The sequence below is a fragment of the Dendropsophus ebraccatus genome, chromosome 15 (genome assembly GCF_027789765.1).
Source record: "Dendropsophus ebraccatus isolate aDenEbr1 chromosome 15, aDenEbr1.pat, whole genome shotgun sequence".
Lineage (NCBI taxonomy): Eukaryota > Metazoa > Chordata > Amphibia > Anura > Hylidae > Dendropsophus > Dendropsophus ebraccatus.
In genome coordinates, this window is record NC_091468.1 from 62752376 (window position 1) to 62775594 (window position 23219).

Sequence of the window (23219 nt, forward strand, 5' to 3'; positions counted from 1 at the left end):
CTACCTGTGTCTGTATCCGCTTCCTGGGTGATATGTGGAACAGACATTCGGACAAATCCCTAAGGAGAAACTATTAGATATGCTTTGGGGCCTGTAAGACCTAGAAAACGGCCGTCCATCTGCCGGCTACCATCATGGAAGAGCCTGAGCAGACATCAAGCTCTGGGACATCAGCTCTTATACTTTATATTATCAATAAATGTTATAAACTACAACTTCTCATGTGACTTATTACAGCTTCCTCCTCACTGGTAACTGCGACTTATATCTCACTATAATGATGGTGTGATGGGGATTTATTAAGTGATCATAACTTCATCAATTGAAGGCTGTTGCAGAACTACAATGCCCATCATGCCTGGACAAATAAAGATATGGTATTGGCTGTCCAGGTATGATGGGAATTGTAGTTTTGCATCAGCTGGAGAGCCACAGGTTCCCCATCACTGACCTAGGTTATATGTATATCAGGGTAGGTTACTTCTCCCATACTTTCCATGTAGGAGATGCTCCATACACTTATACTATGTCTGTGTGACATGAGGCTTTAAAACTAGATTTATTTGTGCTGGATTTATATGAATTTTGAAAAAAAAAACATCATATGTGCATGTGCAAATGTCCCATGCACTACAATGAGAGTTCTATTATGGCTTTGTACAAAAACTTAGCTTAACTACAACCATGTGCATAAAGACTTGGACTGAATATGATAAGAAGAAATATGGTAAAGAAGTCTGAGATTTCATTACAATACAAAAATAAACTAACAAATAAGGTTAGTAAAGACAAATACGGAAGGAAGAAGAGGCAGATGTGTCAGGCGGACATGATGTCCAAGAATGGCGGCAGCATTTGGCTGGAGGGAGCGATGCCCCAACACACCTGATGTGGGATAAAATCTAGAGACAATTACAAATAATTATTCAGATACAGAGGATGACTTCTCTCCACTTACTTATTCATCTCCTCTCTGTTTTCAGCAGCAAAGTAAAACGCTTTGGTCTTGGGATGACTGATCTTTATAGCACTATGAAAGAAGCAAACAGAATTGACATTAGTATGAGGGTCCATTTACACAGAAAGATTATCTGACAGATTATCTGCCAAAGATTTGAAGTCAAAGCCAGGAATGGATTTGAAAAGAGGAGAAATCTCAGGCTTTCCTTTATGACCTGATCTCTGTTTATAGTCTGTTTCTGGCTTTGGCTTCAAATTTTTGGCAGATAATCTGTCAGATAATCTGTCTGTGTAAATGGACCCTGAATCAGTGGGTCAATCACAGATCTATCCGCACAGTTCTGCCATGTAGTCATAGGAGTTTATTAAAGGGGTATTCCGGGAAAAATTAAATAGAGGAAAAGGAGAAGATCGCAGGGGGGGGGGGGGGGTCTGACCTCGGAACCCTCTGGCGATCTCCATATTGGACCCCACAGGCTCTGTTATGAATATTGACCCATGTCGGCACGTTACCCACGGCTCTATTCATTCGTATGGAGTGACAGAAGCAGCCGAGTACACCGAGTACTTAGCTCTTTCCTTCGCTCCATAGGAATAAATACAGCCGTGGGTCACGTGCCGACCTGGGACTCTATTCATAACAGAGCTGAGATTTCCGGGGGGGTTCAGGGGTCAGATCTCCTACTTTTCCCCTATCCAGTGAAGAGAGGAAAAGTAAATTTTTCCCAAAATACCCCTTTAAATACTGCTGCAGGTTCACTAATGCTGCCTAACATCAAGACTATGGGGGAGATTTATCAAACATGGTGTAAAGTGAAACTGGCTCAGTTGCCCCTAGCAACCAATCAGATTCCACCTTTCATTTTCCAAAGAGTCTGTGAGGAATGAAAGGTGGAATCTGATTGGTTGCTAGGGGCAACTGAGCCAGTTTCACTTGACACCATGTTTGATAAATCTCCCCCTATGTCTTTTAGGATCTTGTTTTGGGGTATAAAACTGCTTTTTTACAGCTCAAAATTGGCCATTTCTTTTAATCTGAACCCAAAGTCTTGGCATTTGATTACCGGTGGCTGAAGAAGTTGGATGCAGCCCTAGGAAGTCCTGGAAAACATCGATATAACTGTAGGCCATGAGCTATCTGCATGTTTTTCAGGACTCCATGGGTCTGCATCCAACTTCCTCACCCAGGGAATGAAGGTTCGGACGAGTGTTCTTGAGTGTGCTCGAGGTTCACTCATCTCTAGTCCCCAGTAAATGGACACGAGGAATGGTAATCTGTTTTGCAGGTATTAGACCTGGCTGTATCATTCTATATCATATAATTCATTTGGAATAATATTTAGGGAGACATTTATCAAGCAGAGATTGACAGACCACTCAGCCAATCGCTGTCTGACTAAGAAGGGACATCACTGTGGCCAGTGATTGGCTGAAGGGGCTGTCACTCTTGTGTCTGGAGAGTAACAGCCCGCTCAGCCAATCACTGGTCGCGGCTCTGTCCCTCAGTCAGTGATTGCCTGAGCGGGACTGGAGGCGGCTGAACACCAGGGGAGCATGGACAGGTATGCGTATCCGTGTGCCCCCGCATCCCAATTCACCATTGCACACAAAGGAGAGTGCAGCCGGAGCCGCACTTACCATTGTGTGAACAGACAGTGGTGTGCAGCCGCTATTCAATGAATAGCAGCCGCACAAAACTGACATGTCAGTTTTTTCTGCGGCCGATAGGGATCCCGGCTGGAGCGTATACTATGGGGGACATTTACAAAGCGTCCGCCCGAGGCGTATGCCAGGGAGAAGGTGCAGATTCGCCCCTTCTCCCTGGCGTACGCCTGCTGTACGCTCCGCACAAAGCATGGAGGAGACGTGGCCTCCTCCCGCGCCTCATTTATCATGATTTACGCCTGCTCGCAGGTATCTACACCAGCTCCCAGCTCCCAGATTTTGGGCACCTGGCTGGCCGGATTCACTAAGAGGTGTGTGCCTCTTAGTGAATCCTGCGGGGGGAAAGAGGGTGGGGCCTAATATAAGACCAGCTTACTTGTACGTCGGTCTTCATAAATCCCCCCCATGTGTAAACACTCTGGCCGGGATTCCCTCTGACTTTAATGCAATGTGAAATTTTACGTTGTGTGAACATAGCTTAAAAGATAAATTTACAATATCCTATAAGCTATCATACATTAATAAATAAAAATTATTTTGTAGAATTTCTTTTTCTCAGGTGGGTGGGTGTCAGGGACATCCTATTGTGAGTTGGTGCATTACGTCTGATTTGATATATTGTCTTATTGTAAAATAATCTAGGACATTCATCTAATTAAACTTTGACTAGAAAAAAACCTGCCTGGAACACGCCGGTGATAGCTGTAATTCACATCAATGCTGGACGGGCACATTTTGTCCCTCACAATGATATTTTATATAAGTAGACAAATAAACCAGTACAGAATGTTTCTCCACTCACTATTTTTTCTTGCATTCAGTGGCCGGATTCACAATGAACTCGGGAAGTTTGATGAAACCTTCAGCTTTCTCTGCCTGTAATGTAGAATTTTCTTTAGTTTTTATTATTTCCATCATGTTATATTACTAGTGACACAATGTACATTTATTTGGGGTTGTAATCCAAATCCACTCTTATACCAAAGCAATTTTTCCCATAAGAAATCACTGATATGCAGACAATTGGTTCCACACCCCAAAATAATGATTTATTATTCTGAATAACATGTAAAACAAATGAAACAAACAATGAGAAACAGCAGAATATGTGATAGTATAAGTTACTGTAGAGTAATGGAGAGAATGGGAAACACAAGGGCGGACAGAGACTGCAGGGAGCAGGAAGGAATGAGCAGGGCAGATGTGGGCACATACATGCAGCACTCTCTGTCCGGGGAGAAAGGGGTTACAGCTATGGAGAGATTACCTCCACAGTCCTGTCCCCTGATGTAAGCCCCAGCCTGATCTGCTATGATTTGGAAGGTAAGGGAGACTTCCTGGGTCAGAGTACAGAGCTGTAGACCCCGCTATGTAGACCATGTCCCTCCCCCATTCCCCCCTCCCACCCAGTACAGGGAGCTCTTAAACCAAAGCAATGCTCTTAAACCAAGTCACAATTTTGAAAAACTGTGAGCTCTTAAACCAAAACGCTCCTAAACCAAGTTACTCTTAAACCAAGGTACCACTGTATTGTGTAACTTACCCCTGCTGTACTGATAAGCACCGGAACAAGACAAGGAGAAGATTGTGGAATACTGAAGAAATAGGGGGCTCAAAGGTGGAATAGCTACTCACAAAGAGGTAAAGAGAATGATAGGAACATACAGTAGTGCTGGTGCTGTATACTGGGGTAGCTTGTGCAGAGTTGTGGCAGCTCTGTGGGTGTAGGGTCACCATGTACTCTGCCGGGATAGCATAGCTGAATATATAAGAGGAAGAAGAAGTTACTCGTACTCATGTATAGATCCCTTTTCTGATCTGACCGCCTTATGCCCTATAATGTTGGGATACCCATCCTGCTAGGGTAGCACAAGGTCCCAGGTCCCTGTGCTACAATACTGGGACTACTACAGAGTAGCGATTTTTTCAAGAGCTCTTGCTGTGAGTGTCAGAATTTAAAAATGTAAATTTTTTTAAAATGTCAATCAGCCTGTCAATCATTCAATTTCCGCTATGGACAGTAGTGGATGTTGGTGGATTAGCGGTGTAATAATTTTCTCCCAGGACAGCAGTAGACATTGGTAAATAAGCAGTGAGGTATTATGATTGACAATGTGTTCACTGTGATTTCCTATAATGCACACCCAGCACCCAGTGACTTCCTATAATGCAGACCCAGCACCCAGTGACTTCCTATAATGCACACCCAGCACCCAGTGACTTCCTATAATGCACACCCAGCACCCAGTGACTTCCTATAATGCACACCTAGCACCCAGTGACTTCCTATAATACACACCCAGCGACTTCCTATAATGTACACCCAGCACCCAGTGACTTCCTATAATGCACACCCAGCACCCAGTGACTTCGTATAATGCACACCCAGCACCCAGTGACTTCCTATAATGCACACCCAGCACCCAGTGACTTCCTATAATGCAGACCCAGCACCCAGTGACTTCCTATAATGCACACCCAGCACCCAGTGACTTCCTATAATGCACACCCAGCACCCAGTGACTTCCTATAATGCACACCTAGCACCCAGTGACTTCCTATAATACACACCCAGCGACTTCCTATAATGTACACCCAGCACCCAGTGACTTCCTATAATGCACACCCAGCACCCAGTGACTTCGTATAATGCACACCCAGCACCCAGTGACTTCCTATAATGCACACCCAGCACCCAGTGACTTCCTATAATGCGCACCCAGCACCCAGTGACTTCGTATAATGCGCACCCAGCACCCAGTGACTTCCTATAATGTACACCCAGCACCCAGTGACTTCCTATAATGCACCCAGTGACTTCCTATAATGCACACCCAGCACCCAGTGACTTCCTATAATGTACACCCAGCACCCAGTAACTTCCTATAATGCACACCCAGCACCCAGTGACTTCCTATAATGCAGACCCAGCACCCAGTGACTTCCTATAATGTACACCCAGCACCCAGTGACTTCCTATAATGTACACCCAGCACCCAGTGACTTCCTATAATGCACACCCAGCACCCAGTGACTTCCTATAATGCACACCCAGCACCCAGTGACTTCCTATACTGCAGACCCAGCACCCAGTGACTTCCTATAATGCACACCCAGCACCCAGTGACTTCCTATAATGCACACCCAGCACCCAGTGACTTCCTATAATGTACACCCAGCACCCAGTGACTTCCTATATTACACACCCAGCGACTTCCTATAATGTACACCCAGCACCCAGTGACTTCCTATAATCCACACCCAGCACCCAGTGACTTCCTATAATACACACCCAGCACCCAGTGACTCCCTATAATGTACACCCAGCACCCAGTGACTTCCTATAATGCACACCCAGCACCCAGTGACTTCCTATAATGCACACCCAGTACCCAGTTACTTGGTATAATACACACCCAGCACCCAGTGACTCCCTATAATGTACACCCAGCACCCAGTGACTTCCTATAATGCACACCCAGCACCCAGTAACTCCCTATAATGTACACCCAGCACCCAGTGACTCCCTATAATACACACCCTGCACCCAGTGACTTCCTATAATGCACACCCAGCACCCAGTGACTTCCTATAATGCACAACCAGCACCAAGTGAATTCCTATAATGCACACCCAGCACCCAGTGACTTCCTATAATGTACACCCAGCACCCAGTGACTTCCTATAATGCACACCCAGCACCCAGCACCCAGTTACTTGGTATACTGGACAATGGCTTTACTTCTCCCACAGAAAACCACCCATACTCCACCCTCCTCTCCTCTCTGTCCCTATCTCTCTGTATTTCTCTCTTTGCTGCCATCCTACTCTCCACTATACACAGCCGACTGGCCGCTTCCAGGAAGCCAATCACCTTATATAGAGGGGGAGGGGGTTCTGACATCACAGTGGGGTTTGCAGCTGATTGGACGGGCGCAAGGGATTGTGTATTATACCTTGTTCCAGCCAAAAGACAGTTCTGTAAGATAACATGTACGGCTGCCATGTTTGGTGAATTTGCAAAGCGAATGTGGCTAATTCGCAAATCACTATGAATTGAGTATAATGCCAGACTTGCTGCAAATCAGAATTCATCAGATTCACTTCGCTCATCTCTATTAAAAAGCCATGAAAAAGTTATATAAAGGCCAGATATAGGGATACTCCTCATGCACACACACAGGACAACTTACCCTGAAAAGCTACTCGAAACTACAGCTACATGTTAGATCTTATGAGAAGCAATTGAAAATAATACATTAGCCAATACATGCGCTTAATAACAGCAAAGTAAGGGTGTCTTGGGTGACCATTGGCTAACCAACAAACACATCACTTCTCTAACACTTGTTTGACACAAAAGCACTTAGCATCACACATATTTTTTGGCTAGCACTGCACCGCAATATTGTTGGCTATAAGAGATGAGCGAACCTTGAGCAGCTGGAGTCCATCCGAACCCGAACTTTCGGCATTTGATTAGCGGGTGCTGCTGAAGTTGGATGAAGCTCTAAGCCTATGTGGAAATCATGGATATAGTCATTGGCTGTATCTATGTTTTCCAGACAACCTTAGAGCTCAGCAGCCACCACTAATCAAATGCTGATCGTTCGGGTTCGGATGGACTTGAACTTGAACCCGAACCCGGTTCGCTCATCTCTATTGGCTATACATCCTGTAGATTGTAACTACAACAGAGGATAGGGTTAATGTGAGTTCGACTGCTGATAACTTGACGAGGTTAACCTATTTGGTGTCTGGTGACACTAAATATATAGCATTTTTTATTATTTTTTTCATTTTCCTTTTGATGATAATTTTATTTTTTATATCCTCATTTTTCATTTTACCCTCATCCGGATATTTCCGCTAAATGACCCTTTTATCATTTGTCTAATGAGTATATGTGATTTTATCGCACACCACGCTATTTACATGCCTTGTTTTATTGTTGACTATTTTTATACAGTAAACTATATAATTTTATTCGTATGATTTGCAATTACTCATTGTATTAACTTGTCTAGAGGACCTATATTTCTTCTTTTATTCTGTAGATTGTAACTGGCTATTATATAATGCCTCTGCTTGGCCTACAGATTGCACACTCCCTTGACATGGATGCCGCTGCCTAGCAGACAGTCCTGTCGCCTCTCACAGAAAATCATGGGTTTTTTGAAATTTCTAATAGATGTGATTTAGCCACAATAGTGTCCTTTCATACATGGGCAAGGCATCATGGGAAATAGAGCAGATCATTATGTTATAAAACAAGTTAGAGGTTACTGGGAGGAAAACAGAAACCTATTATAAGGTGAGTGAGAGTGATGTCTGGATGACAAATGGCCAGGAAGCAAAAATTATTATTATTTATTTATTTGTTTATTGTTAGAGCGGCCTTCATTCCAGAATCAAGGGTGGGGTGGGTGGGTTCACACTACGGAATTCTCGCGGATAAACGCAGCGGAATTCCGTCGGCTGTCCGCACGCACAGCCGCGAGCCTTTCCGTAGGCTCCATGGACACCATTCTATGGGCCGTGTATTCCGCTATCCGCCGAAAGAAGTGTGACGGAATGCGGAATACGCCGGCCGATAGAATGGTGTCTATGAAGCCGGCGGAAAGCCGCGGACAGCCAACAGAATTCCGCAGAATTCTGTAGTGTGAACCCACCCTTTCAGTCTTTAGGGTGCTCTCACACACACTTTTGTCTGGCATTTTTCAGGCCCCCTCCGAAAAAACTACCAGCACATGGCTTTTTTTTTTTTATGCATTTTTTTTTTCATTTTTTCATTTTTGTTTTTGACTTTATGTGTGAGCAATCTGGACCACAAAAGGTGACAAAAAGACCAGAAAAATAAATAAATAAATAAATAAATATATATATATATATATATATATATATATATATATATATGCAAAAAAGGGGTCTGTGGAGCCTCAGTTACGAGTCTCAAAACACGGGAATAGCCAGATATCCCTTGGCAATGGGCTTCCTTCTCTGGAGAGAGGGATATCTGGCTATTCCCGTGTTTTGAGACTCGTAACTGAGGCTCCACGGACCCCTTTTTTGCATATTCAAATTTTGTATGGGACAATCAATGGAGACTCGTAAATGAGTACTCCATTGAAATTTTTCACTGTTCTCCCTGAGTTCACTGATTGTTGTGTTTTGTTGGTCTATTTATCATTACCCCAGTAGCCAGAATCCTGCTCCACACTGACGAGGGGCAAATACCCTGAAACTGCAGTCTGTGGATGGATGCCTAGCCTTGGTTACCCTTGTCTTATGTCGTTATACTCGCCACAGAGTTAGACTTTGACTCACAGGGGCCACCCTGGTGTTTCCCTATTTAGGTCCCAAAGCTCGCAACAGAGTGAGGACCTGAGGGACTACGTATCAGGGTGGTTTGGTGCTCTCCCCACTAGGAGGCACCCCTTGGCAATGGGCTTCCTTCTCTGGAGAGAGGGATATCTGGCTATTCCCGTGTTTTGAGACTCGTAACTGAGGCTCCACGGACCCCTTTTTTGCATATTCAAATTTTGTATGGGACAATCAATGGAGACTCGTAAATGAGTACTTTTTCACTGGAATTTTCACAGGAATTTTTCACTGTTCTCCCTGAGTTCAGTGATTGTTGTGTTTTGTTGGTATGTATATATATATATATATATATATATATATATATATATATATTGTATATACGCACAGCACTGGCGTTTTAGAGACAACCAGAACAATCCCATTGAGGCTGGCTTAACCCCTTAATGACCGCAGGCGTATATTTACGCCCTACGGCTGCCTTGGGGAGTTCAGAGCTCTGAACCGCCGCGGTCCCGGGTGCGCCATGTAGCCCGGGACCACGGCAATTAGCGGGCATGGTCCGATCGCCGTGCCCGCTAATTAAGGATTCAGATGCAGCTTTCAAAGTTGACAGCTTCCTCTGAATCCTTTATGCAGCCGATTCCCTGGTGTCTAGTGGGGTGGATCACCCCCCGGGACGTTGTCCTGGAGGAGTGATCCACACATCCTTTACCGGACGGGGTCAGCTCCGTAATGGCGCTGATCCCGGCTCGGCACTCGATTGCCTCTGGCTGCAGCAGCCGAAAGCAATCCAATGCCTTTCTCATTGATCTATGCTATATAACAATACAGCATAGATCTCAATGAGAGATCAGAGTGCATATACTAGAAGTCCCACAGGGGGAATAACCCTAACCCGAGGGGGAATAACCCTAACCCCAGGGGGGAATAACCCTAACCCCAGGGGGAATAACTCTAACCCCAGGGGACTTCTAGTATAAGTGGGGAAAAAAAAAAAGTGTCATTATTAATAAAAAGCCCCCTCCCCTAATAAAAGTTTGAATCACCCCCCTTTTCCCATGTTATAAATAAAAATAAATAAACAAACATGTTTGGTATCGCCGTATACGTAATTTATCATATTCCTGATCTCGCACCGTAAACGACGTAAGAGTAAAAAAATCCCAAAGTGGTAATTTGTGCATTTTTGGTCGCATCAAATCCAGAAAAATTGTAATAAAAAGTGATCAAAAAGTCACATATGCGCAGCCAAGATACCGATAGAAAGAACACATCATGGACCAAAAAATGACACCTCACACAGCCCCATAGACCAAAGGATAAAAGCGCTATAAGCCTGGGAATGGAGCGATTTTAAGAAACATATATTTGTTGTCAATGGTTTGAATTTTTTACTAGCCATCAAATAAAAGAAAAGTTATACATGTTACATATCGTTGTAATTCAGTTTTACCCCAGGGCGAACAGGGTAAAAACAAATACCCCCCAAATAAACAAAATGCTTTTTTTTCAGCACAAGGAGGAAAAAACGGAAAAGCAAAAATCGAAATTGGCCCGGTCCTTGAGGGGTTAAAGTGTCACAGTTTTTTTTTTGGTTTGTTTTTTTTTTTTTGCTGAAATCAATAGTATAGGCGATTTTAGGAACTTTGTAATTGGGTTTATTAGGCAAATATGCCATTATCTGCATTCAAAAAGCCCTTTCCCTTTTATGGTCCAACAGCTAGGTCATGTGATGGCAGAGGAAAAAAAAAATTCAGCACACAAAAACTCTTAAACCACAAAAAGATCATCCACACATATAGTAAAAAACACTACTAAAAAACGCAAGTGCATAAAAAAAAAAAAAAAAAAACAGACAAAAAGTGTGTGTGAGGGCACCCTGAAGTCTATAGTAAAAAAAAAAAAAAAAGCCACAGTTCAACCCTCCCCCCCCCCCCAAAAAAAAACACCCCCTCTTGCTGCGTTTTGGAAAAACTGCCAAAGAGTCCCAAAAACACCAGAGGCGAGAAAACACTACACCAAAAAAACGGCATGTGTGTAAGGCATATCGTAAACTTCTATGACCTCCAACTAACTTCTGCATTGCATTGAAGTCAATTACATAGTGGCAAAAACTGACGTCTTTTTAAATAGAAAAGGAGGCCGCCTTTTCTCTCATGTTAACATAGCCTATTATAGATTTTCAAATCTGACATATTTTTCCATGAAGATTCAATAACTCCCGAATGTGCACGAATCTGACATGTGCGATGACAATGGTCCATAATGCAGTGACCCGGAATTTGAATTTTGCCTGTAACTTAATGTAATGCTTTATGTCAGTTACTTAGCAACAGAATGTCAGGGGTCCGTGTAACACTTTGCATCATGTGAATGTTTTTCTGTCTTCCACTTCTCTGATTATCTGTCCGAGCTTCCAGGTTTATCACCTTTTCCATATAGTTCTGGCTTTCGCCATAGGCGGTTTTATGACCTACACACAATGAACGCACAGACGTCTGTAAAAGCTGTTACTGCTGGTGAATATAAATTTGACTTGAAATGTGAAGCTTTATAGGAAAGACAATGAAAGCAGCACTAAGCTCTCATTTACTTCCAGTACTTATCAACTGCTCTATGTCCTGCAGGAAGTGGTGTATTCTCTCCAGTCTGACACAGTGTTCTCTGCTGCCAAATATTCATAAGTGAATATACACAAAACAAGCTGGCGGAGTAGAAAGCAATAGACTTGATCCCCATGTGTGCTGAGTGCTTTCTACCCCACCAGCTTGTTTTGTGTATATTCACTTATGAATATATTTATTTATAGTTCGCCTTTGAGAAAAGTTTGGGTAGTCCCAACCAAACCCAAACTTTTCTTCAAAGTTCAGCAAATCTACCAAACTGCCGTAGCGCTTGCATTTTTATACCTAGAGACCCACATGGTCCCTTATTTTTTGCAAAACCATTTGTACTTTGCAATGAGAGACTTCATATTTCCCATGAAATATGCTGCGAAACCAGACACAAATTATTTGTGCATTTTTTTTTCTTTTTTTTTTAATAATGTCAATAAAAAAAAATATTTTTAGTTCCCCTGGAGAACGTAGCCAGGATCAACATCATTGTGAATACCCACCCCGGCGGGTAGATTGCATTGCGTGCATGGGGATGGGGGGAAGATGCGCCCAGTATACCATCACGGGTGTGGTTTTATTAGCATATAAATGCAGCTGTCAGTTTTGACATCTGCTTTTAAATGGCTAATTACACGTTATCTGTTGTTGAGGGGTTAATCTTGCCCTTCCAAACCATGTTGTTTGGAGCAAATCAATTCAGAAATGTTCCCCGAAATGCTCTTCAAATAAGAAGAATATGTAAGCCGTGGTGTTTGGAAACTGAGGGGCGTCTCCTCCTTGGATTAATAACAATATCTGGGGTGTAACTGAGTGACTGTAACAAACAGCTGTGTCTTTACTAACCAAATATTCTACATACCTGATACAATGCCAGTGGGGAAAAACTAGAATATACGGAAAACACAGATGTGAAACTGATCAATTTTTCTTTTAAAGGAGAAGTCTGGCGAAATTTTTTATTAAAGTATTGCATTGCCCCCCAAAAGTTATACAAATCCCCAATATACACTTATTAGAGGAAATGCTTATAAAGTGCTTTTTTCCCTGCACTTACTACTGCATCAAGGCTTCACTTCCTGGATAACATGGTGATGTCACTTCCTTGATAACATGGTGATGTATTTTCCTGGATAACATGATGATGTCACTTCCTGGATAACATGGTGATGTCACTTTCTGGATAACATGGTGATGTCACTTCCTGGATAAAATGGTGATGTCACTTCCTGGATAACATGGTGATGTCACTTCCTGGATAACATGGTGATGTCACGACCCGACTCCCAGAGCTGTGCAGGCTGTGGCTGGTGGAGAGAATGATAGCAGGGGGACACTGAGGGACACAGGGCACTGGAGGGACACTGAGCATCCCCCTGCCATCATCCTCTCCAGCAGCCACAGCCTGCACAGCTCTGGGAGTCTGTTCGTGACATCATCATTTCATCCAGGAAGTGACATCACCATTTTATCCAGGAAGTGACACCCCGATGTTATCCAGGAAGTGACATTACCATGTTATCCAGGAAGTGACACCACTATGTTATCCAGGAAGTGACATTACCATGTTATCCAGGAAGTGACATCACCATTTCATCCAGTAGGTGACATCACCATTTTATCGAGGAAGTGACATCACCATGTTATCCAAGAAGTGACATCACCATGTTATCCAGGAAGTGACATCACCATGTTATCCAGGAAGTGACATCACCATGTTATCCAGGAAGTGACATCACCATGTTATCCAGGAAGTGAAGCCTTGATGCAGTAGTAAGTGCAGGGGAAAAAAGCATTTCCCGTAATAAGTGTATATTGGTGATTTCTATAACTTTTGGGGGACAATACAATACTTTGATAAAAATTTTCTCTGGACTTCTCCTTTAACATATGACAGACTACTATAAATGGCTAGTCTCCTAGCCTTCGAAACAGAGTAATCTCACTTTGGTTTCTAGGTGTATTTCCTGACAACCCAGTTGTATACATCTAAGTCCAATATCTAAATATATTAGGGTTAAAGAGCATTAAAACCCCTGGGCAGAAAGCACTCACATCGCCATTTACTACATGGTGGGAGAGGCAAAAATACTAAGCATTGAAAATAAAAGGCATCCATTGATGGCTGATTGGGCTATAGAAAGAAGTTACTTGTTAAGGCCATGTTCACACATGGTATAACACCGGCCATTCTGTGACCTGGCCGGGTCACAGAACGGCCGATGTTACTGAAGATCATCCAGGCTGGTACTGCAGTACCGGCCGGATGATCTTCATTTCTGAAGAAACATGGTGTAAAGTGAAACTGGCTCAGTCGCCCCTAGCAACCAATCAGATTCCACCTTTCATTTTCCAAAGAGTCTGTGAGGAATGAAAGGTGGAATCTGATTGGTTGCTAGGGGCAACTGAGCCAGTTTCTTTAAACCATGTTTAATAAATCTCCTCCCATGTGTGTATACACTCCAACCGGGATTCCATTCGTCCAAATACAATGTATGTTTGGCATAAATCACGGCCGTTGTTGCAAATTGCTATACAATTGCAAATAGTATAACTTTCTGAAATAAATAAAATCACTGGAGTTTTCCTTTAATGCAATGCGCATGTTATGTATAATTGTGGAGGTCCATTGGTATTCATCTCATCTGAGGATACATTTTTTATCTAAGCACAATGATTTTTTTACAGATACACAAACTTTTCACTAAAGCCATTTCCTTGTTTCCATAGATACCGTTCTATCTCTGTAAATACATTTAAAGCTGCTGTTTGTCTCCCTAAATGTTTCCCAAGTGAAATGACATTTCTATAGAAGATCAAGTGTTTAAAATGTGAATTTAAAGTGCATTTTGGAAAATCTCAGTCTGTGGGATTTGTATTTTAATCAGAAACATTCTGCTCTGGTCACACTGTGCTTCCTGTATGCCCCAAGCCATACGTAACACTGTGCTTCCTATATGCCCCAAGCCATACGTAACACTGTGCTTCCTATATGCCCCAAGCCATACGTAACACTGTGCTTCCTATATGCCCCAAGCCATACGTAACACTGTGCTGCCTATATGCCCCAATCCATACGTAACACTGTGCTTCCTATATGCCCCAATCCATACGTAACACTGTGCTGCCTATATGCCCCAATCCATACGTAACACTGTGCTTCCTAAATGCACCAAGCCATACGTTACACTGTGCTTCCTATATGCACCATATGTAACACTGTGCTTCCTATATGCCCCAAGCCATACATTACACTGTGCTTCCTATATGCACCATATGTAACACTGTGTTTCCTATATGCCCCAAGCCGTACGTAACACTGTGCTTCCTATATGCCCCAAGCCATACGTTACACTGTGCTTCCTATATGCCCCAAGCCATATGTAACACTGTGCTTCCTATATGCCCCAAGCCATACGTTACACTGTGCTTCCTATATGCCCCAAGCCATACGTAACACTGTGCTTCCTATATGCCCCAAGCCATAAGTAACACTGTGCTTCCTATATGCCCCAAGCCGTACGTAACACTGTGCTTCCTATATGCCCCAAGCCATACGTAACACTGTGCTTCCTATATGCACCAAGCCATACGTTACACTGTGCTTCCTATATGCACCATATGTAACACTGTGCTTCCTATATGCCCCAAGCCATACGTTACACTGTGCTTCCTATATGCCCCAAGCCATACGTAACACTGTGCTTCCTATATGCCCCAAGCCGTACGTAACACTGTGCTTCCTATATGCCCCAAGCCATACGTAACACTGTGCTTCCTATATGCACCAAGCCGTACGTAACACTGTGCTTCCTATATGCCCCAATCCATACGTAACACTGTGCTTCCTATATGCCCCAAGCCATACATAACACTGTGCTTCCTATATGCCCCAAGCCATACGTTACACTGTGCCTTCTATATGCCCCAAGCCATATGTAACACTGTGCTTCCTATATGCCCCAAGCCATAAGTAACACTGTGCTTCCTATATGCCCCAAGCCATATGTAACACTGTGGTTCCTATATGCCCCAAGCCATACGTAACACTGTGCTTCCTATATGCCCCAAGCCATATGTAACACTGAGCTTCCTATATGCCCCAAGCCATACGTAACACTGTGCTTCCTATATGCACCATACGTAACACTGTGCTTCCTATATGCCCCAAGCCATATGTAACACTGTGCTTCCTATATGCCCCAATCCATACGTAACACTGTGCTTCCTATATGCCCCAAGCCATACATAACACTGTGCTTCCTATATGCCCCAAGCCATACGTAACACTGTGCTTCCTATATGGACCAAGCCATACGTAACACTGTGCTTCCTATATGCCCCATACGTAACACTGTGCTTCCTATATGCCCCAAGCCATACGTAACACTGTGCTTCCTATATGCCCCATACGTAACACTGTGCTTCCTATATGCCCCAAGCCATACGTTACACTGTGCCTTCTATATGCCCCAAGCCATATGTAACACTGTGCTTCCTATATGCACCATACGTAACACTATGCTTCCTATATGCCCCAAGCCATATGTAACACTGTGGTTCCTATATGCCCCAAGCCATACGTAACACTGTGCTTCCTATATGCCCCAAGCCATATGTAACACTGAGCTTCCTATATGCCCCAAGCCATACGTAACACTGTGCTTCCTATATGCACCATACGTAACACTGTGCTTCCTATATGCCCCAAGCCATATGTAACACTGTGCTTCCTATATGCCCCAAGCCATACGTAACACTGTGCTTCCTATATGCCCCAAGCCATACATAACACTGTGCTTCCTATATGCCCCAAGCCATACGTAACACTGTGCTTCCTATATGGACCAAGCCATACGTAACACTGTGCTTCCTATATGCCCCAATCCATACGTAACACTGTGCTTCCTATATGCCCCAAGCCATACATAACACTGTGCTTCCTATATGCCCCAAAAGATCCGTAACACTGTGCTTCCTATATACACCAAGCCATACGTAACACTGTGCTGCCTATGTGCACCATACGTAACACTGTGCTTCCTATATGCCCCAAGCCATACGTAACACTGTGCTTCCTGGCCAGCCTGTACATTGTGCTGAGTGCTATATACAGTGCATTCTTCAATGTGGTCATGTGACCTTGTCAAGAGACTGATATGACCAACAGATCTGTGGATGTATAGGCACAATGCCAAGATGTATCAGACAAGGCTTGTATTCTGTACTGTGGTGGTAGTGGGTTACAGTAGGCAAACAGAGATGAATATTTGACATTTTCTGACTTCTCATAGCAATTATATATGATTAAAGGAGCACTCCGGCAAAAAGTTTTTTCTTTGAAATCAACTGGTGTCAAAAAGTTATACAGATTTGTAAATTACGTCTATTTACAAATGTTCCATGTCCTGCAGGAAGTGGTGTATACGTTCGAGTCTGACACAGTGCTCTCTGCTGCCACCTCTGTCCATGTCAGGAACTGTCCAGAGCAGCAGCAAATCCCCATAGAAAACCTCTCCTGCTTTATAAACACAGTTCAGCAGGCGGAATCCAGGCGGAACTTATGCATGGTTTAAGAACAGCACAGTTCCTCCCTGGATGACCATTGAGCAGTACTTGGTCAAACCACATACACTTAAGTCACTAATGTATGTGTATCTATGGCACCTACCCACCCCAAAAATTTGTTCATGCACCACAATGGCAGTATATACAAAAAAGGGACCAAGTATAATGACAAGAAATCTTTATCAATAACACTGCTCATGATAAAAAATATAAAAAACTACATTACATGGTGTATTATGGCAATCCAGATAAACTGACACAGTGAGATGGGTAGCATAGGCTCAAACAGGCAACTGCTCCGAAAGTGCTCAGTGCAGTATAAGCATAGGTTATACACAGGGGGATGGGATAAGACCAAGCACAAGCTTTCCACAATGGGGACTATCTCCTAACTTCCACCCAAGAGAACCATAAACCCTGTGAGCCCGTAATCAAATCACCACTCACCCATGTCAGCGTCTCCCCAACGTACGTTTCACGTTTGGCGCTTCCTCAGGGGGCGTTATCAAGGCTTCACTTCCTGGATAACATGGTGATGTCACTTCCTTGATAACATGGTGATGTCACTTCCTGGATAACATGATGATGTCACTTCCTGGATAACATGGTGATGTCACTTTCTGGATAACATGGTGATGTCACTTTCTGGATAACATGGTGATGTCACTTCCTGGATAACATGGTGATGTCACTTCCTGGATAAAATGGTGATGTCACGACCCGACTCCCAGAGCTGTGCAGGCTGTGGCTGCTGGAGAGAATGGTAGCAGGGGGACACTGAGGGACACAGGGCACTGGAGGGACACTGAGCATCCCTCTGCCATCATCCTCTCCAGCAGCCACAGCCTGCACAGCTCTGGGAGTAGGGTCGTGACATCACCATTTTATCAAGGAAGTGACACCCCTATGTTATCCAGGAAGTGACATTACCATGTTATCCAGGAAGTTAAAAACCTGGATTGTGTCGCATACTGTGGTAGGCAAAAGACAAAATATTATTTTACCACATTTGCCATTGGATGTACTTCATATTGCTATTCCTACGATAGACTTAGCTAACTGGATCACACGAGGCCTATCTGAAGTAAACCAGTTGTTCCGAGAGGGCATTCTCCACTCCTATTTAGAACTACAAAATACTTATGATTTACCGAAAAAAGACCTTTATAAATTTTTAAAAATAAGATACTACTTAATGACAAAGAAACACGCTTCCTTGAAATATAGTTCGGAGCTTACACGACTATTTAACTTGCAACCGAAAGGCATTAAACATATATACAATTTACTAGGTAACCTAATGATGTTTGAGCCCATAGGCCCTTTTAAAAAAATGGGTGTCAGAACTAAATATATCACCTTCCGAAAATGATTGGAAACAAGCTTTTTGCTGGTCACATAAAGCCCTCCACTGCGTCTCACATGTGGAGAATAGCATTAAAACCAGGCTACAATGGTATTACACCCCTTTGAAACTCCATAAAATGTTCCCCTCCACCTCACAAATGTGTTGGAGGAATTGTGGAAATGAAGGTTCTTTAATACATGTTTTATGGAGTTGCCCTCTCGTGACTAAGTACTGGTCAGAAGTTTCAGATATAATCCACAAAATTTTCAGATATCCAATGCCTATTACACCACAACTAGCGATGTTATTTTTGGGAATACAACGTATTGTACCTCAACACAGGTCACTATTCTGCCTGCTTATAACAATAGCAAAATTACTAATTACTAGACGTTGGAAAACACCTGATATACCATCTAAAATTGAGCTGGTTCAGGAGATAAATAGATCGTACAAATATAGCCTATGGCAACAATACTATTGTCAAATTCAGAGAGATGTGGTCACCATGGACGTCAAGTCCACTCTTTTTACCTTAATTCTTTTCTAATTGTTTTTACCATTTGTTTATTATTTGTTTATGAACATAGAATAATTGCGTGTATGAACGTAATACATGCAGACTTATCACATTTTTATGAATAACTCTAAAGACCTATTGCTTGAATATATGTTATATTGTGATTATTGTTTACTTTCTTTGCCTTTCTTTATACTTTATCTATACAATGTGTTTGAATATATTGTTCCTTTTTGATTGCAAAACTTGCTATGTATGCAATACTCTATTGAGAAAATTCAATAAAATATATTGAAACAGAAAACCTCTCCTGCTCTGGACAGTTCCTGACGTAAAAAAATACACCACTTCCTGCAGGACATACAGCAGCTGATAAATACTGGAAGACAGGAGATTTTTTATTAGAAGTAAATTGCAAATCTGTATAACTTTCTGAAATCAGATGATTTGAAATAATTTTTTTCCAGTGGAGTTCCCCTTTAAGCCTAGTCAGCCCATTGACAGTGCTGAATATATGGGACACAAGGCATTGTTTTCCTTTTCAATCACTTCTGTCTTTTTGCTGTGAAGCCTGTTTGATCTTTTTCATTAATAAGTGAAAGCAAAAAATAACAATACTGGTATCATATAGATATCATCTGCCAGCAGTACGGAGCTTCCTGTAGAGCATCAGCAGGAACAACTTACTTCCTGTTGACCCCGGCTCATGGCTCCCACCTGTGTGCCCTGTGACAACCGAGGGCTCGGAATAGCTGTGAGCACTACATAGGCTGTACACATCATAGCACAGATTACAGAGGGAGAGAAGGTGGAAGAGTGGGAAATTCTTTTCTTTCGTTTCAATAAGTTTTTATTAAGTTTTTTAAGAGTTAACAGAGTACAAAACGTATGAGCATACACATAAACAGAGGGAATTCTTTTCTTTCCTTAATCTTTTTCTTTGTTTTGTACAGTTACACTGCTTCCCATGTATTTCAGTATTGTAGCACTGGCTGCTATTCAAGTTAATGTGGGTGTGTAGTGCAGTATTGTATCTGAGGAGGATTGTCAGGGGGGTTTAAACGTCTTATAAATAAGCTGGCCGTGAAAAAAAAAATACTTTGTAAACCTTTATATAAATGTTTAAAGTGTCAGTGCCGTTTAATTTTTTTTTTTTTAGTACAGGCGATTTTAAGAAACTTTGTAATTGGGTTTATTAGCTGAAAGATGCATTTTTTATCATGAAAAAGCAGTGTGAAGCTCTCCCCCTGTCTTCATGGTTTTCTATAGAAAGGAGAGAGGTGGAGGGAGATGAAGCACCAAAACAGGACAACAAAGAGTAAATTTACAGCTACATCACCGGGCTATCTCCTCTGAAGTCAGCACTGACCTCTCTGACCTCTAATTACCGGCTTTCACACAGCTCCCACTGTGTAATCCTTTGTTCTCTGCTCTCTGCTGGTGACTAATCTCCCTCCTCCCCCCTCCCCTCTCCATAGGTTAGACAGGGCTCCGCTGATGTAAACTAGTCGAGATTTTCTGATAATGAGCAGTGGATGAGAGAGGGGGGGGGGGACCTGGGGAAAGTCTTTTTGAATGCAGATAATGGCAAACTTACATAATAAACCCAATTTTTTGGCCCACGCTTTCACCGTATTTTCAACACAATTCAATGGATCTTTAATAATAGCCACACCCATGTTGAATGCGGCTATCATTCAAGCTAAACTTACATAATAGACCAATGGCTGTCATTACAAGCTCATGTCAGGAACTTGACCAGACCTGAAAAGGTATTCTATTGGGATTTGCTGCTGCTCTGGACAGTTCCTGACACGGACAGAGGTGGCAGCAGAGAGCACTGTGTCAGACTGGAAAAAATACACCACTTCCTGCAGGACATACAGCAGCTGATAAGTACTGAAAGACTGGAGATTTTAAGATAGAAGTAAATTACAAATCCATAAAACTTTTTGACACCAGTGGATCTGAAAAAAATTATTTTGTTTCTGGAGTAGAGAGATATTCTAAGCATGCAAGCATCTGAGCATGTAATCCCCTATGCATATGCACTGTTAGCGCTCCAATGATTCTCAATGGGACCCCCGAACATTTAGGTTGAACCCCCACCGATCAGCATGTTATACCTTCTACTATAGATCGTGGATAACATGCTCAAATAGGAAGACCACTTTAAGTACAAACTTGAGCTAGATGTTTGTATACTTATACACAGAGATAGATGGAGCCATAGCAACCAGAATGAAAAAAAATCTATTATTTACTGCTGGCTGCACTCAGAGAACTGGAAAAACAGCGATTATGAAAACTGAGGTTTATTATAAAGTAACGGGTAGGTTTGTATATAAAACATTTCGCACTCCGTCACTGGCACTAAGGGAGCTTCACACATAGACATAAGGGGAGATTTATCAAACATGGTGTAAAGTTAAACTGTCTCAGTCGCCCCTAGCAACCAATCAGATTCCATCAGATGGCAAATAAAAGGTGGAATCTTATTGGTTGCTAGGGGCAACTAAGCCAGTTTAACTGATAAATCTCCCCCATAGTCTCTTGTACACAAATACTTTCATACTTTTACAAAAGGTCATAAAGTGAAAAAAGAGGCATTGTCCGGCCTACAGTGTGGTTATATGTTGTGTGGGAGAATACAAGGAAGCTTCTGAGCTGCATTTCTGAAGACTCTTAAAGGGGAACTCCGGATAAGAAAAACTTGTTTTCTATTAAAAGTACATTAAAAGTTATATAGATGTGTCTATACGATGTATTACCGTATTTGTACAGTTTTGCCACACTGATAGCTGATAGAAATCCAGGAAGTGAAAAAAATGGCCCCTGTGCCAATTCACATTGTCTCCTGCTCCTGCTGCTCTCCCCCCTTAGGAGACAAATCTTTCATGCCTCTGTCTCACATTGTGTGTGTTTTCTGAGCACAGGCTGATGATGCAGACAGGGGGCAGGGCGTGATGTCACAGGAGGCGGGGCTGAATCCCGCAATCCCTTGAGTGATTTATCATCTCTAAATGGCCAGAAGCAGGTGCAGCACTAATTTTACTGATTGTGATGAGTGTGGGACTGTGATAATCAGCTGAGGGAAAGCATTGCATTCTGGGAACTGCTCAACCAGGAAGGACAGAAACGCAATACAGAACAACCCCCCACCCCCCCCAAATGGATTTTGGTTGTTTCAAAACTGGGATAGATAGGTAAGTAATGCTATATGCTTCTGCAGAAGTTTCATTTTTTTAACCTCTACCAGGAGTTCCCCTTTAAAAGGGATATCCAGTGCTACAAAAATATGGCCACTTTTGCACGACTCTTGTCTCCAGATTGGGTGGGGTTTGAAACTCAGTTCCATTGAAGTAAATGGAGCTTAATTGCAAACCGCACCTGAACTGGAGACAAGAGTGGTGCAAAAGTGGCCATGATTTTGTATCGCTGGATAATCCCGATTATCGGCCATATTAACGGCCGATAATCGCTTTGTGTAATAAAAGGCAACCATCAGCCGACATGCACGATGTTGTCTGATTGTTGTCTTTCAATGTCTTTCAACATGTTGAAAGACTAACGACAGTGGCAACAATCTACTGCACCATGTAGTATCTCCTATGGGCACAATTACAAGTGACAGCAGCAGAAGGGAACATCGGGGTTGGTGAAAGGTGGCTGTCTTCATGTCCTGCATGCAGCTGCTCTGCATTGGATGGTGAAGGTAGGGGACAATGGGGGCGGGCTAAAAAGAATCCCAGCTGCATGCCCTGGTGTTCTGTTCGCCAGGTATGCTTCCAAACTTTCGGGGGAGGCCTTATATTTAGCAATTTACCAAATTCGCTACTAACTCTTATTTTCAGCTGATGGTTTTTTTTTCGGGAAAACAGGGTACTATCCACCACCCCCCTTTTTTTAAACAAATTATTGTGATACAGGGATTCCACCTGATCAAAGCCTAAAACTTTCCAAACTTTGGAAATCTCTCCTTTCCCCATTGTATTAGTATTGCAGTTACAATGGCGCTTGCGGCAAGTGATTATCGTCTATCTCAGGACAACAGAATCTTTCCATTTCAATCTCCTGTCTGAAACTGATACCGAGTCTATGTTCTTCCTTTAACAAAAGCCAGACCCTGTTACAGAACAGAGATAAGCACGGCCGGCTTTGTTAAAGGGTTTCTATAATGAGTTTATCCGTCATATGTCTCTGATCATTTCCCTTTAGT

At 42.7% G+C, this 23219-nt stretch overlaps 1 protein-coding gene across 1 annotated transcript in view; it reads right to left on the reverse strand.

The window, feature by feature from the left end:
• The window catches only part of IPCEF1 (interaction protein for cytohesin exchange factors 1), a 52887-nt gene that overhangs the window by 9827 nt on the left and 19841 nt on the right, over positions 1–23219 (reverse strand). Inside the window, exons 5-6 of the mRNA XM_069955381.1 lie at positions 3428–3501; positions 959–1030 (exon numbers count right to left, since the gene is read on the reverse strand). Of these exons, the coding sequence (XP_069811482.1) occupies positions 959–1030; positions 3428–3501 (146 nt within the window). The remainder of the gene's footprint in view (positions 1–958; positions 1031–3427; positions 3502–23219) is intronic.